Source organism: Pseudorca crassidens, chromosome 1, assembly GCF_039906515.1.
Source record: "Pseudorca crassidens isolate mPseCra1 chromosome 1, mPseCra1.hap1, whole genome shotgun sequence".
NCBI classification, from domain to species: domain Eukaryota; kingdom Metazoa; phylum Chordata; class Mammalia; order Artiodactyla; family Delphinidae; genus Pseudorca; species Pseudorca crassidens.
Genome location: NC_090296.1, coordinates 123,525,911 through 123,540,314, shown reverse-complemented (window position 1 = coordinate 123,540,314; position 14,404 = coordinate 123,525,911). Strand labels below are relative to the sequence as shown.

The 14,404-nt window shown below is 54.4% G+C and overlaps 1 protein-coding gene across 2 annotated transcripts in view; it reads left to right on the top strand.

Moving 5' to 3' along the window:
* Window positions 1-14,404, top strand: part of PSTPIP1 (proline-serine-threonine phosphatase interacting protein 1) — a 39,940-nt gene that overhangs the window by 7,058 nt on the left and 18,478 nt on the right. The window contains exons 1-3 of one of the 2 annotated variants that reach the window (XM_067754782.1): window positions 10,212-10,339; window positions 12,515-12,615; window positions 12,958-13,032. In XM_067754782.1, coding sequence (XP_067610883.1) covers window positions 10,331-10,339; window positions 12,515-12,615; window positions 12,958-13,032 — 185 coding nt within the window. In that variant the 5' untranslated portion in view covers window positions 10,212-10,330. Of the gene's footprint in view, window positions 1-10,211; window positions 10,340-12,514; window positions 12,616-12,957; window positions 13,033-14,404 lie in introns of those variants that run through there. The other variant, XM_067754776.1, reaches the window with a different exon arrangement.

Below are 14,404 nucleotides of genomic sequence, written 5' to 3'. Positions count from 1 at the left end.
ACCCCGTTGGACTTTGGGGCTGCTGGGTTAGGCCTGACTGCTACCTTCCCAGGCCAGTTCAGAAAGCCCTTGGCGTCAGTGAGAGTGTGCGGTGGTTTGCCGAGACCTGGTACCCTGAGCAATGAGTGACAGAGGAGGCGGGTGAGTGACATCCCCTTCTGCTGGTGTTGACAGGCCACCCACTATTGGGCAACAGGAAGTGTCTGCTGGTGCTCCAGAGACTAGCAGCCTGGGTGGGGATGGGGCAGCCAGATGGGATCAGGGCTTCCCAACTGCAGAAATGGAAAAGCAGAAGCTGAGCTATACTGGAGAGGAAAAGGGGGTGATGGGCTGAGTCAGGAGAACGCTTGACCTCTTCAAGGGACAGGGAGGCCTGTGTGGCTGGGGCAGAGTGACAGAGGTAGAGAGTAGTTGGAGATAAGATCAGAAATGTGACAGGGATCAAAAATACCAATGCCCAGGCACTGCCCCAGGTCAATTGCATGCAAATTTCGGGGTGGAGGAGCAGTATTTTTCAAAGTTCTCCAGTTTCCAAAGCGCAGCCAAGGCTGAGAACCATTGGTGTAGATAACTGTGGTGTTTCAGATGCATCGCTGTTGCTGACAATGAGCGTATATCTGGCTTTTACCATTTACGTGACCTCATCTGACTCACTTGTGAATGAGTAGAGGGTAGAGGGTTGTTTTTTTTTTTAACCTTATAAGCTTATACAATTACTTTTTTTGTGGTCAGTATACGTAATGTAAAATTTACCATCTTAACCATTTTTAAGTGTGCAATTAAGTGTGTTGTTCAGTTTTAAGAGTTAGTTTTTGTATATGGTGTTAGGAGTCCAATTCCATTCTTTTGCATGTGCATCTCCAGTTTCTCCAGCACCATTTGTTGAAAAGACTGTCTTTTCCACATTGAATGGTCTTGCCATCCTTGTTGAAAATCAGTTGACCATATATGTGAGTGCTTATTTCTTGCTCTCTGTTCCATTCTATTGGTCTGTATGTCTGTCCTTATGGCAGTACCACACTATATTAATTACTGTAGCTTTGTAGTAAGTTTTGAAATCAGGAATTGTGAGTCTTCCAACTTTGTTCTTTTTTTTTTTTCAAAATTATCAGCTACTGAGGTCCTGAGTTGAGGTGTTTTTATTTTTTTATTTTAATTTTTTAAAATATAGTTGATTTACAATGTTGTATTAGTTTCAGGTATACAGCAAAGTGATTCAGTTATACATATTATATATTGATATATTCTTTTTCAGATTCTTTTCCATTATAGGTTATACAAAATATTGAGTGTAGTTCCCTGTGCTATACGGTAGATCCTTGTTGGTTATCTATTTTATATATAGTAATGTATATCTATCTGATAATCCCAAACTCCTAATTTATCCCTTTCCCCCCTTTTCCCCTTTGGTAACCATAAGTTTGCTTTCTATGTCTGCAGATCTATTTCTGTTTTGTAAATAAGTTCATTTGTATCTTTTTTTTTATATTCCACATATAAGCGACACCATATGATATTTGTCTTTCTCTGTCTGGCTTACTTCACTTAGTATGATAATCTCTAGGTCCATCCATGTTGCTGCAAATGGCATTATTTCATTCTTTTTTATGGCTGAATAGTGTTCCATTATATATATGTATCATACCTTCTTTATCCATTCATCTGTCGATGGACATTTAGGTTGCTTCCACATCCTGACTATTGTAAACAGTGCTGCTATGAACATTGGGGTGTGTGTTCTTTTTGAATTACGGTTTTCTCTGAATATATGCCCAGAAGTGGGATTGCTGGGTCATATGGTAACTCTGTTTTTAGTTTTTTAAGGAACCTCCATACTGTTCTCCATAGTGGCTGCACCAATTTACATTCCCACCAACAGTGTAGGAGAGTTCCTTTTTCTCCACACTAGAGATGTTTTTATAGGTGAGGAAACTGAGGTTTGAGCCTTCCTGAGGTTGCCAACCTGGACTGGCCACCAGTCTATGACAAACCCCCTATAACTCTCCCAAACCTGGACATACTTGGAGAGACACCGTCCTTAGAGAGAATCCCCTGGGGATGGTGGGCTCCTCCTTACAGTTGCCCTACCTCTGGCCCCCTGAGAAGGCCCATGACTTCTGAGCTTACTTGAGGCCCCACCAGCTCTCACTCTTCGAGGAGGATTGTCCCACAGGCTGGGGTCACCGACTTCTTCAGTGGATCATGAGACGGCCCTGAGGGAATTGATGTCCACCCTGGCCTGGGCCTGCCTAGACCTGAGGGGTCTTTGAAAACCAGGACTTCTACCCCCAACTGCCCAGATGGCAGCCACTGAAGCAGAAGGGGTCCTCTTCTTTGTCACCTCTTGAATGTTTTCCCTTCATTTGGACCAGCTCTGAGCCCACTCTCCCAGGCCTGGGGCCCCCAGACTGCAGGTGGTAGGAAGGTCCAGGAGGTCAGCTGGGATCAGTCCATGCAAGCAGGGTTGAGGTGGTAGGCAGGGGACCAACACAGAAGTCTGGATCAGTGTCTCTGGAGCTGTCGTGAATACTAACAGCTTGGGCTGTGGGGGTCTGCACAGCGTAGAGCAGCACCGTAGTAGGTGCTGTGTTGGTGTCTGCAGTTGTTCTCAGTCTGACCCAGAAGAGGATGGAAATTGACACTGGAACCAAAGGAACAGTGTGGCTAATTCCAGGGCCAGGGGAAGACCAGCAGCTGAGACTAGGTCTTGGGTCAGGGCGGGAGCTGCCATGAGGCTGCTGGAATTTTATTTTAGTCCTCAGATCACCCCCAACCTTAGAGGGACTGCAGATTCATTGAGGGGAGGAGTTTGCATTCCAGGGTCCAAAGGTCTTGGTTTGAGTCCTACCAACGTACGGGTGCAAGTGAGGGGCTGAGTAGGAAAGGTAAGCAGTGAATGGTTCCAGAGAGCACAGGCTTCCCTCAGGCAGCCCCAGCGCCCCAGAACCCTGGAGGTGGCATCTTGCTCCACTTAGAGGTGTATTTTCCCACAGTGCTGCGCTATGCCAGATGCACACTGGCTGTGTTGGGCAGGGTGAAGCAATTTCCCAGTCTCCAACACAGAACCCTTGCTTGGAAGGCACCGTCTTTGTCTCTCACCCTGCCTTTAGAACCCGATGCACTGCTTGGATTCCACTGCATTCACGGTGTGGCCCTGGTGAGTCCCTCCACTCTCTGAGCCTCTGGCTCCTTGTCTGTATTAAATCCATTACTGTGGTTAAAAGATAGACGTGGTGAAATGAATGTTAATGGCCTAGGCCAAGAAGCCCCGCATATAGACCCTTGGCAGGTACAGGAGCCCAGGAAGACCCTGGGCTTGGAAGGCGTTGGAGCCAGAGCCCAGGATCAGCTCTGAGGCCCAGAACCTACCAAGGCTGGCAGAGGAGGCTGAGGGACCTAATCCAGGGGCTGTGGGTGTCTGTTCCTGCCTTTGGGGAAAGGTGTGAGGAGTGGGGGTCTCCTGCACCCCAGGGGCCCATCTCTGTCTCTTGAGCAAGTCTCAAGCCCAGAGGAGGCTGTCAGTCCTCACCCTGAAGCAATTCACAGCTACCAAGCAAGACACCCCCCGTCAGCCCAGTGGAGGGCTTGGAGTCCAGTGTGCGTTCCACTATACGGGTGAAAAAATGAAGGCTGAGAGATCGGAAGCAATCAGTCAGTCGATTGGATTCCAACCAGCTAGGATTCAAACCCAGCTCTCCTTTTTTATTTCCTTTCTTGGTTTACTTTTACTTGATATGTACTAATCACCATGGCCACCATTTTCCAGGAGCTCCTTAAGTTTCAGGGTGCCCTTTGCTGGGCTCCTACATATATTATATCATTTCGTCCTCAGAGTCCCAGGGAAAGTGGACAGTGTGTTCACACTCATTTTACAGAGGAGGGAATCTGTGCACAGGAGCTTAAGTAACTTGCTCAACTCGTGTGCGTGGGACTGGCCAGGACGAGGACGCAGTGCCTGGGGTCTTCCCACACCCCCTACCTGGACTTTCTCTTGTCGAGGTGTTCCCTGTGGGCCATCCTCTGGCAGGTGTAGGAGGTGTGGGAGGGGTGATAATTGCAGAAGGAGACGTGCAGAGACAGCGCCTGGGCCACAGACACCAGTCCCCAGTCCCTGGCCGGTCACTTACAAGCTGGAGGCCATGCAGCAAGGAGCCCTGTGCAGCCGGCCACGTGCAGGGGATGGTCAGTGCCTGCCCTTGCCGACAGGTCAGAGTCTCCTCCAGGGTTCAGCGTCGGGTGGCTCATTTCCCTTCTGCCCTCCAACCATGTTCCCTACCTGCCCTCAGCCCTGGCCACTGCTGGATCCTACAAGCCCCCCGCCTAATCAACTTGAGTGGGGGGCACTACAGAGGAGCTGTGTGACCTGGGCAAGTCACTCACCTTGCTGAGCCTCCGTTGCTCATCTGTGACATGGGGCAGTAAGGGCACAGTCCTGACATTGCAGGCTTCTCTGGGAATTAGAGGCATGGAGAACACTGGCCTCTACCCATCCACATCCCATCCATCCTGTTCCCTTCCCCTGAATTTGGAACCTGGCCCTGGATCCTCGTTACCTCCAGGGAGGGTCCCACCACTTGGTCTGCCTGACTCAGGGCTCCACCTCAGCTGGCCTCAGGCTACCTCTTCAGATACCTGCTCCAGCCCCTCAGACCCCTCACTGCTGCTTTCTGCTGGACTTGTAGCCACTCACAGCTCTGAGCATCAAGCTTCCGGTCTCCTAAACCCGAGGGGCTCATCCCCACCTCCAGGCCTCTGCCCCAGCTCGTGTTCACTCCCGGCCCCACCTCTTGTGCTAACTACTACACGTTTTGGTTTCATAAAGCAGGAGGGAGAAGTGGGGGATCGAGCTGGGCTTTTAAGAGCAGAGGGGAAGTGAGAAGTACATCACAGAATGGGGGAGGGCAGTGCAGTAGAGGAGGCCCTTCCTGCTTGACACTGGAAGAGGCCTATTTAAAAGAACAAAGTCGGAAGCCACACACACCCACACAATTGCTGCTTGAGCCTGGACAAGTTACATAACCTCTCTCATCCTCGCATTCTCCCCGGGTCGGTATTACTGAGATAAGAGGCCCCAGGTGTGCACAGTTGGTCCCCTTCTGTTGCTTGTGTTGTTCCCCTGGCCCCCACACCCGGCTCCGTGGGATTCCTGAGAGCTCCTGAACATTCTCAGGGCTCCAACGGGCCCCCCTGAAGGCCGCAGGTAACCATCAGCACCCTGCCTCCAGATTCCCCAAGGTCAAGGGCCTGGATGTCTCAGGGGCCCATCCAGCAGGGCTGCTTGAGTAAAGGGCTGTCTAAGGCCCAGGGGAGGCCTCAGACTGGGGCTCAGTGGAGAGCTAGAGCCCTCTGGAAACTCATTTCTAATCCCAAGCCCCTGTCAGCCCAGCTGAACCCAGAGTAGCTCATCTAACCACACTCAATGTGCTTTTGTTCCTTAACAGGAAGCTTTCTTGGCTCTCTCCCTTTGCCACCTAGCCTGGGCCATCTTAGAAAAGCTGTAAATCACCCCCCCATTTGTCTGCTTATGAATGGACCCCTCCAGTCTTTGAGTCAGGGGACACCTAGACCCAGAACACCTAGTTCAGCATGTCACCTGAGGCTCGAGTCCTCTCTGCGGAATCCCTAACCTGATTATAGACCGCGGCGATGGGGCATTCTCCATCCATCAGAGCGGCTCACCTGTGTTGCACATTTGGGGCCACTTGGGCTCTTGGAGTTGGCCTCTCTGGGGGCACCAACCACAGACACGCCCTCTGCTCCTGATGGCCCCACAAAGCTCTGCAAATGACCACATTCCCCAATGGCTCCTCAAGGGCTGAGACTAGGGAACTTCTCTTTACCCAACCCTCCTCCTGGGGTACTCTGGGTAAGCAACCGGCTTGCTCACTTAAGTCTCTGATCCATCCATCCATCCATCCATCCATCCATCCATCCATCCAACCAAGCCATACGTGGGTGTCTGGTCCTTTGCTTTTCCTCAGTTTAGCAGCCAATAATGGTGGAGATGCGGGGTACTAGCTGTGAGGCAGTGGAAAGAGCCCAGCTGCTATTCATTGGCTTATCCTCTCTGAGCCTCAGTTTCCTTATCTGTACAACAGGGATAATAATACATTGTACCAAGTAGAGGGGACAAGTCTGTCTGGCTTATTTAAAGGTGCTGGATAACGAGTCATTGAATTGCAAACAAATGGTCTGGTGTTCTCCATGGGGCAGCTCAGGAGCTGTCATAAACCCACATCAGCTCGAGGGCCTCCATCAGACGCTTCCTCAGCCTTTGTCCAGTGTATTTGCTGAGTGTTGCTGTGCAGACCTGGGCACCAGGACCCAGTAGGCAAACAGACCCACGTTCTGCCTCCAGGGGGCCGCCTTCTCCAGAGTTCAGTGCTTACTACCTCAGGTGTGCTGACAATCCCAGTGGTTGGGTTTCTCAGCCCACAGCAGACAAGCAACAGTGGACTAGTTGTTAATAAACCAGCCATGGTGGGCACCTTGGCCGCAGAGAACTGTTAAACTGCGGTAAAAGGAGAGGGCAAAGCAGCCTGGGCACCGTGAGGCCTGTAACCGTGTTCAAAATCGCAGTCCTTGGCTTCTGGGGCTTCCTGAGATGAAGGGAGTAAGTCCAGTCTCCCTGTTCTGTCTCCTCTTCACTAGTAAAAGGTGATTTTTTTAAAAAAAGAAAGAAAGAAAGAAAAATGTTAGAAAAAATATATAGGGCTACCCTGGTGGTCCAGTGGTTAAGATTCCACGCTTCCACTGCAGGGGGTGTGGGTTCAATTGGGGAAGTTCTGCATGCTGTGCAGAGCAGTCAAAAAAAAAAAAAAAAATATATATATATATATATATAGAGAGAGAGAGAGAGAGAGAGAGAGCGCCTAGCAACCCAAGAGCACATCAGTTATTAGAAAGGTTTTTGACAAGCATGGCTAGCATTTTACAGAAGGTTTCTGAACTTGGTTAGGGTGCAAGCAGGAAACTTAATGTTTTTCCTTCCACCTTCCAAAGCCACTGGTAGCTCTCCCTTCCTCTACCCTGGGCACGTGTTAGAGCGTTTCTAGTCCTTTTCAGGTCTAACTCCCTCCAGTTCCACCACATATCAAAATCTCACTCTTGTTCACTTGAAAGTTTCCCAGTCTCCCCACTTGGCCTGTGATTGGAAGCCGACGCCGGGGGACAGAGAACGGGTCCGTCTCTGCACTCGCCGTGTTCTGCCACCTCCACTGCCTGCTGCTTCTGTGTCTCCACAGATGGCGTGGGGCGCGGGCTTGGAAGCTCTAAAGGGGTACTTCACCCCTTATTTCCCTGGTGCTGCTGTAGCTGGTGCGGCGGGTAGCAAGCGCACACAGGTCAGCTCTTCCTCTCCTGGCTGCCTCGGCAGGCTCCGTCCCCTGCAGCTGTCCACGTCTGACCCCTCCCAGCTGCTCCCCACCGTCCACTCCACGCAGCTTCTTTCGGGGACTCTTCCCTCACTTACTACCGGCAGCTCTTCCCAGCCACCTTCCCGGCCTCCTCTTGGTTCCCAGGAAACACATGGTGCCAGTTCCCAACTGCTCCCTCCCCAGGCCTCACTCCCCTCAGGCAGCTCCAGTCCACACCGGACTTCAGACTTCTCTAGGTAAGATGCAGCCATGGTTGCCATGGCTTCCAAAAGCCAGCAGACAAACAGCAGCCTCCCTGCTGGAAGGGCAATTAAAGGTCACTTCCTGTCCCTAAACCTGTTTCACAGTCAGGAGGCCCCAGAGAGGGCAAGGGACTTTACTAAGACTACCCAGCTTCTTCCTGGCAGATCAGACCTGGTACCAAAACCCAGGCCTCTCCCTCTAAGGTTAGAGGTTTAGCTGTCCTCTGAGGGACCTTATATTCTGGAATTCCACGTAAGGGAACATTTGAAAAGGCTTCTGCAGCCTTTTAAATGGACCCTCTGGTGGGGGAGGGTGTGTGGTAGGGAGATAACTTGTTTTTTCCAGCCTGGCACATCTGGGTTCTGTCTGGTGGGGGGGGGTGGGGGGGGTGAGAGGCAGGCAGGGACAGGGTAGGGCATATGGGGAGCTACCACTTGCTGAACAGCCACTGAACCTGGGGCTTTGCAGAGAGGTGAGGGAATGAGCCAAGATCTGGTCTGGGGGAGCTGGGTTCAAATCCCTGCTGTGCCCTTCAGGGCCCCTGAGCAGATTAGGTAACCTTTCTGGGTTCCATTTTTCTCACCTGTAAAATGGGGGGTAATCCCGGCTCAGGGCAACCTCTGACCTTGCTTTTACTATTCTCACCTGTGTACATTATTTCACTGGCTTCTCAGATCAAACCTAGGTGGTGGGAACAATTAGGCTTCTCTTTACAGGGAGGGAAGTAGAGGCTGAGAATGACCAGGACCACAGGGTGGGGTGTGAACCCGTATCTGGTCTGCTGAACTCTGTCCAATCTCTCAGGCCAGGCCCGGGCCCCCTCCCTGACTGGGCGGCCAATCTGCCCTGATAGGGCTGTGCCCTAGAGGGTGGGCTATCAGGGCCAGGAGAGGTTGGCCTCTGCCCTCACTTCCTCCATGAGGAAACCAGGTCCCGAGAAGGGAAGTGGCTTGCTTGGCACCCTGGTCTCTGTGGCCTAGCCCATGCAGCCACCAAGAATTGTATGGGTATAAAAAGGAGGAAGTGGTAGTGTGTACAAAGGCGAGCTCTCTACCCACCCAGTGGGGGCATGGCAGGGCCGGGGTCAGCTGGAGGGCTTGGACAGTGGCTCACAGCCAGAGCCACCCAGAGAAGGGAGCAGGTGGGCTGTCCCTGAGCACAACCCAGCACCCAGGCCTCCCACATGCTGCCTTCAGGCTGAGGTAGGACCATGCTTCCTCCTGCCAGAGCTGTCCTGAGCACCTCCTCCTGCAGCCCCGATCTGACCCCTCTATGGGGAAAAGGAGGTCCAGAATGGCCACACAGTGAGGGTGGCAAGGCCTGGGGTCCCACATCTGGCTTGAGGGAGGTCTCCCAAAAGAGGGGACCGCACCTGCCTGCCACCTGGCACCCTCCCCTGGGGTGGATCGCCCTAGTGCCACATGGTGAGGGCGGGGCCTCCGGCTGCTTGCCGGCTCTCAGCAGCTCATCTGCAGAGCCAGCACGGCCCTTCTCCAGGGCAGCGTTCCTCTGACCCAGCCTGGCACAGAGCTGGCCTCTGTGAATCCATGGTAACTGAATGACAGACCGAAACACAGCTTTGGTTTGAAGCAGAGAGAATTTGGGAAATCATTTTCAAAAGTTTTTTCTTTTTAATCTTTTTTTTTTTTTTTTTTTGCGGTACGTGGGCCTCTCACTGTTGCGGCCTCTCCCGTTGTGGAGCACAGGCTCTGGACGCGCAGGCTCAGGGGCCATGGCTCACGGGCCCAGCCGCTCTGCAGCATGTGGGATCTTCCCGGACCGGGACACGAACCCGTGTCCCCTGCATCGGCAGGCGGACTCTCAACCACTGTGCCACCAGGGAAGCCCCTTTAATCATTTTTTGATGTTTCAAAATGTAAAAGAGCTGCTGGACTGTCTGTTGAATGACTGATGTCGGTATGTGAGTTTGGGGACAAGCTGACCTGGGTTCACATCCCAGATCCTGATCTTTACCAGCTGAGGGACTTGGGCAGTCACTTCCCCTCTTTTCCTCCTTATCACCGTCCTTACCTCCCTGGGTGTGTGGTGTTTTCAATAAGAAAACAGCTGTGATATTCTTGGTATGGTGTGTGGTAAGTGGACTCAATAAATAGCAATTTCACAGAGGGCAAGGCCACAGGCAGGTCTCAGGTGACAGAGGCTGCAGGTAGACAGGAGATGGGAGGCCCTGCCTTCTAGTAGCTTCTGCACTGTGGAAATGGCAGCCTGAGCCTGTCAGCAAGGGCCCTGAAAGGGAGGCCTGGACGCCTAGAGGATGGAGCTGGGTAGGTGCAGGGAGGAAAGGCCAGGATGGGCCCCCTGGAGGAGGTGACTCTGGTGCTGGGCCTTAGACAGTAAGCCTGCAGGACTGATTGATTAACTGATTGAATGATTGGTTAGTTCATTTCCTCAGCAGCTTCCTGAGCCCAGCTGTGCCCAGCTCTGAACCATGAGTCAGAAGCCCTGGAGGAAGAGGCAGTGGTGGGGTGGAGGAGGGGTACAGGCTGGCAGGGAACAGGCCCCAGGGACTCAGGCACTTCCTTGGAACAATCTAGTCACTTGTGACGGTGGCTCACTTGGCCAAAGCCCCTGCCGGCACCAGCGCGCTCTGAGCAGGGGCTGGACCAGACTCTCAAGCCTGGAGTGCTTTGGGGACTTGAGCTCCTGAGGACCCAGTCTGCAGGACCCCTCTGCCTGCCACCTCCTCCAGAATGGCCAATGTAGGTTTGCTTTTGCTTCTCTTTCCACTCTGGGGGTCTCAGGAAGGACAGTGGGGTTTCCCTGGGGAGTGGGAGCTGGGCATGGGGCTGGGAGGGAAGAGCAGAGTGTCCGCTGCAGGGCTGGGTTTGGTCAGCGTCTCCCTGCTCAGGCCCCCCTCCCAGAGGCATCGGGGAGTAACAGCAGGTGCCCTGCAAGTCCAAATCCTTGTCCTGCCTCCGCCAGTAGGACCTCAGGCAGGTCCTTCCCTTCTCTGGGCCTCAGTTTCCCCAAGGACTGAGGGGCACTGGACAAGATGCTTCCCAGTTCTGGTGGTCTATGGAATTTGGCCCTGAATACTGGTGTCCAGCTCAGAGTGACCCTCTTGGGGGGGAGGGCAGATCCATTTTCCTCGCTGGCTGCCACAGGCTTTAGTCCTGGGAGTCCGGAGGGAGGACAGAGGCTGAGGGGCAGGAAGCCGTGGTCTGCTGCCTGGTTAGTAGGCAAGTGGCCCATGAAAGCTACAGAAATGGAAGCCTGGTGCACACTAGCCTGGACATTGTGGTGGACAGGCCTGCAGGAGTTGGGGGTTGACTCCCTCCTGCTGGGGTTCTGAGTAGTCAGCCAAGGCCCAGGCCCGCTGCTTGTCACCCAGTGGGCAGCTGAACCTGGGTCTCAGGAATTTCTAGTGCTGCTTAAGGAGGAGGGTGTGAGCTTGGGATCCTAACCCTCCTACAGGCCTGCAGATTCCATTATTCTGAGTTTGCTGAAGGGGGGCTGGGCCTGGCACGGGGCCATCTGGAGCAGTCTGTGGCATCTCTGCCCTTCTCTACCACATCTGATTCTCCTTAGACTTTGAAGAAAAAACACCCTCTCCTCAAGTACTACCTCCCGCCCCCAGCTTCCTACACCAGCAGCTCAGAACCCACTCCAGGGGTGAGAGTCAGATCAACAGCAGGACGGGTGGCAGAGAGGCAGCTGTGTCCTGTGAATTCTCCAAGATGGCCCTCTCCCCACCATCCTGGCTAAGAGGCAGACCTAGGGGGTGCTGGGTGTCCTGGGCTGCTAGGTGTGTCCTAAGTGTGTGCTAGGACGTGCCCTAGCCCTGACCCTCAAGGCCCACCTCAGCAGATGGGTGCAGGAGCCCGGCGTGGCATCCGGTACACAGTGGATGATCAGGGAACAGCAGTTGCTCTTGTCTCTGCAGAGGCTGTAGAGTGCAGGGGGGTGAAGGGCACGGACCCGAATAAGACAGCCTGGGTTCAATGCCACACCTGCTGCTTTCAATCTGTGTCACCCTGGGTACACCTCACCCATCTGTGCCTCAGTTTTCTCACTTGGACCCCTGAGATAAGAGGGTAATTGAGAAGGTGACAGGAGTGAGCAGTGTGGGGCACCCCATAAAGGCTGTCATCACGGAGCCTTGGTGGGGACCCTTCCCATGGCTGTCTTAGATTAGAGTTGCTGTGTCCTGACTATGAGCTCTGATCCACAAGGGGCTCACCTACACCTGGTACCTCCACAGATGGGGGACCTACTGTGTGCCTGTGTGAAGCTGTTACCGACCAGCGTTCTCGGCTTCCTTAATAAATAGAAATTGATCAGAGGCCAGACAAGAAATTCAGGCAAGGTTTTATTGGGGCCCCTGCCGCAGCACCGGGGAGCGAGAACAAACAACACGTTCCCTTGTTTGCCCGCTCGCTCAAGGGGGGAGAACTTGTTCTTTATACTGGGTGAGGGTAGGGGTGTGTCCAGGGGTCGGGCTGGAGGGGTAGCTTAGGTGGTTTGCCCACCCCTTAGCTGGTATTTTGTGCAAGGAGCTTTTGCTCCCCCGGCTCTTCAGAAGTGGCAGTTGAGGTTTTTTTGGTCTTTTGTATCTTTTGGTCCAGAATTTGCCCCAAATGCACATGCACGCCGTTATTTTTAGTCCCATATAATTTCTTTGTATTTTGTAGCTTGAGGAGAGGTGTGTCCAGGTGCCAGCACTGCAGCACTGCAGCAAAGGGGCCCAGGTCCCAGCCTGTCTCAAAGCCAGGTCCTGAGTCCCAAGAGCTCGTTCTTGGATAGGGCAGAGGGGGGCAGACGGGGAGGCCAGGCTGGAGGAGGTCAGCAGGGTCCTCACCAGGCTGCAGTCTGCATTCCCCTGACCCACGCAGCCCGGCTGCGGCCCTCACACGTCCCTCTGTCCTGTGTTCCAGTGCAGGGACTTCACGGCCCACACAGGCTACGAGGTGCTGCTGCAGCGGCTGCTGGATGGCAGGAAGACCTGCAAGGACGTGGAGGAGCTGCTGAGGCAGAGGTGAGCCCCTCCCCCCAGCCCCTGGGAAGTGGCCGAGCCCCCATCCTGGCTGCGCCCCACCCCTCCCCCCGCTGTAAGAAGTCAGGAGCGCGACTCTCCTGTTTGTCCCGACCTGGGCCTCCCCCAAGTGGGCAAATAATCTAGTGTTCCTCCAGATGTTTGGCCAACACTTATTTAGACGAAGAGCTGGAGGCTTATCCTTCTCAAGGAGGAGCCCGCCGGCCAGCTGACCCCCAGAGGCTGAGCGGGTGGACCGTCAGGTCCTCCTGCCACCGCCGGCGGAGTCTGAGCCGCGGGCGGCGGAAGTGGAGGAGACGCAGCGTCCATGGGTTGTCATTGCAGGGCCCAGGCAGAGGAACGGTATGGGAAGGACCTGGTGCAGATCGCCCGGAAGGCAGGCGGCCAGACAGAGATCAAGTAAGAGGGCCCCTCCTGCTTCGCCAGGCACTTTCCACAGGGTTTAGGGCCTCCCCGTGTGGGGTGGACTGGGGAGGGCCGGCGAGGGTCTGGATGGCTCCCAGGGCAGGGTGCCTGGAGGGCATCTCTCTTGGGAGTCAGGCATTCTGGGTGAGGTCAGGTTCTGTGTGTGGGAAGAAAGCCAGCAGTCTGAGCACCAAGGAGGCCCTGGGCAGGGGGTGAGGTCATCTGTCCTCAGGTGCCTGCAGCACAGCCTGCACCCTCTGGGCGGCCTCCATCTAAGTCCTGAGAGCCCTGAGGGGAGGTGACAGGACCCCACTGGCTGCCCGAGACCCCGCAGCATCGGCTCAGGCTTCCAGGAGGGACTGTGTGGCCACAGGTGGGGGTGCCAGTTCCTCACCCGTTAGCCCTGGGACCTTGGTGGGGGGGTCACTGACACTCTGTGCCTCCATTTCCTCATCGGTGAGCAGATGACAGTACAACCTTCCTCAGAGGAATATGTGAGTCCAGGGCTGGCTCAGGCCTGGCTGGGAGGGGAGGTAGCAAGGGCACTTACTGCTGTGAAGCCGCTGGGCCTCTCTGGCCCTGGGGCCTGGGCCTCTGTGTGCGAACTGTCAGGCGGGGACGCAGATGGAGACAGAGTGATGATTTGAGGGCAGCTAAGGAGAACTTTCTAACAGTGGAGTGGAGGGGCTGCCTCGGGACATGTGGACTCTCCTCGCTGCATGAGGACCGAGCCAGGCTGAGGGGCAGACAGGACCCTGGACTCCAAGTCCTGGTAGGGCTCTGATGAGTCCTTCTCCTCCTACCCCAGAGCCGCAAGTCCTCACTCAGCCTGCAGTTGCCATAGCAACCCCTGGCCCCTGCCCCTGCTCCCACAGGGGTCAGGCCTGTGAGCGTCTGACGCTGCCCAAGGAAAGTGGCCCTGGACCCCGTCAGCTGCAAAGCCCAGAACCGGGTCCCCTTGTTTGAGTGTCTGAATAAACAACACGCTCTAAGTCTCCTAAAGACATAGGCAACCCTGGCTGGTCCCTGCTTCCAACCTGGAGTCGGGGAAAACTTAGGGAGGGCTAGAGGAAGGTTGAAGAGTGGTGTGAGCCAGGGGAGTTGAATGCTCAAGGCCCAAGGGTCCTGCGCGGGACCACAGAGTGTGAACGGCAGCTTCAGGAGTACGAATGGACCATAGAGTGTGAACGGCAGCTTCAGGAGTATGAATGCAGGAGCCCCAGTCCCCACTTGACCTTTGTGAGCTGTGTGACTGGGAGCAAGTCACTTAACCTCTCTGAATTGGGTTCTTATCTGTCCACTCCGGTGGGCTGTTGAGCAGATAAAGATGGCAGGGCCGAGGTTGAACACCAGTGTAGAGGAGGGC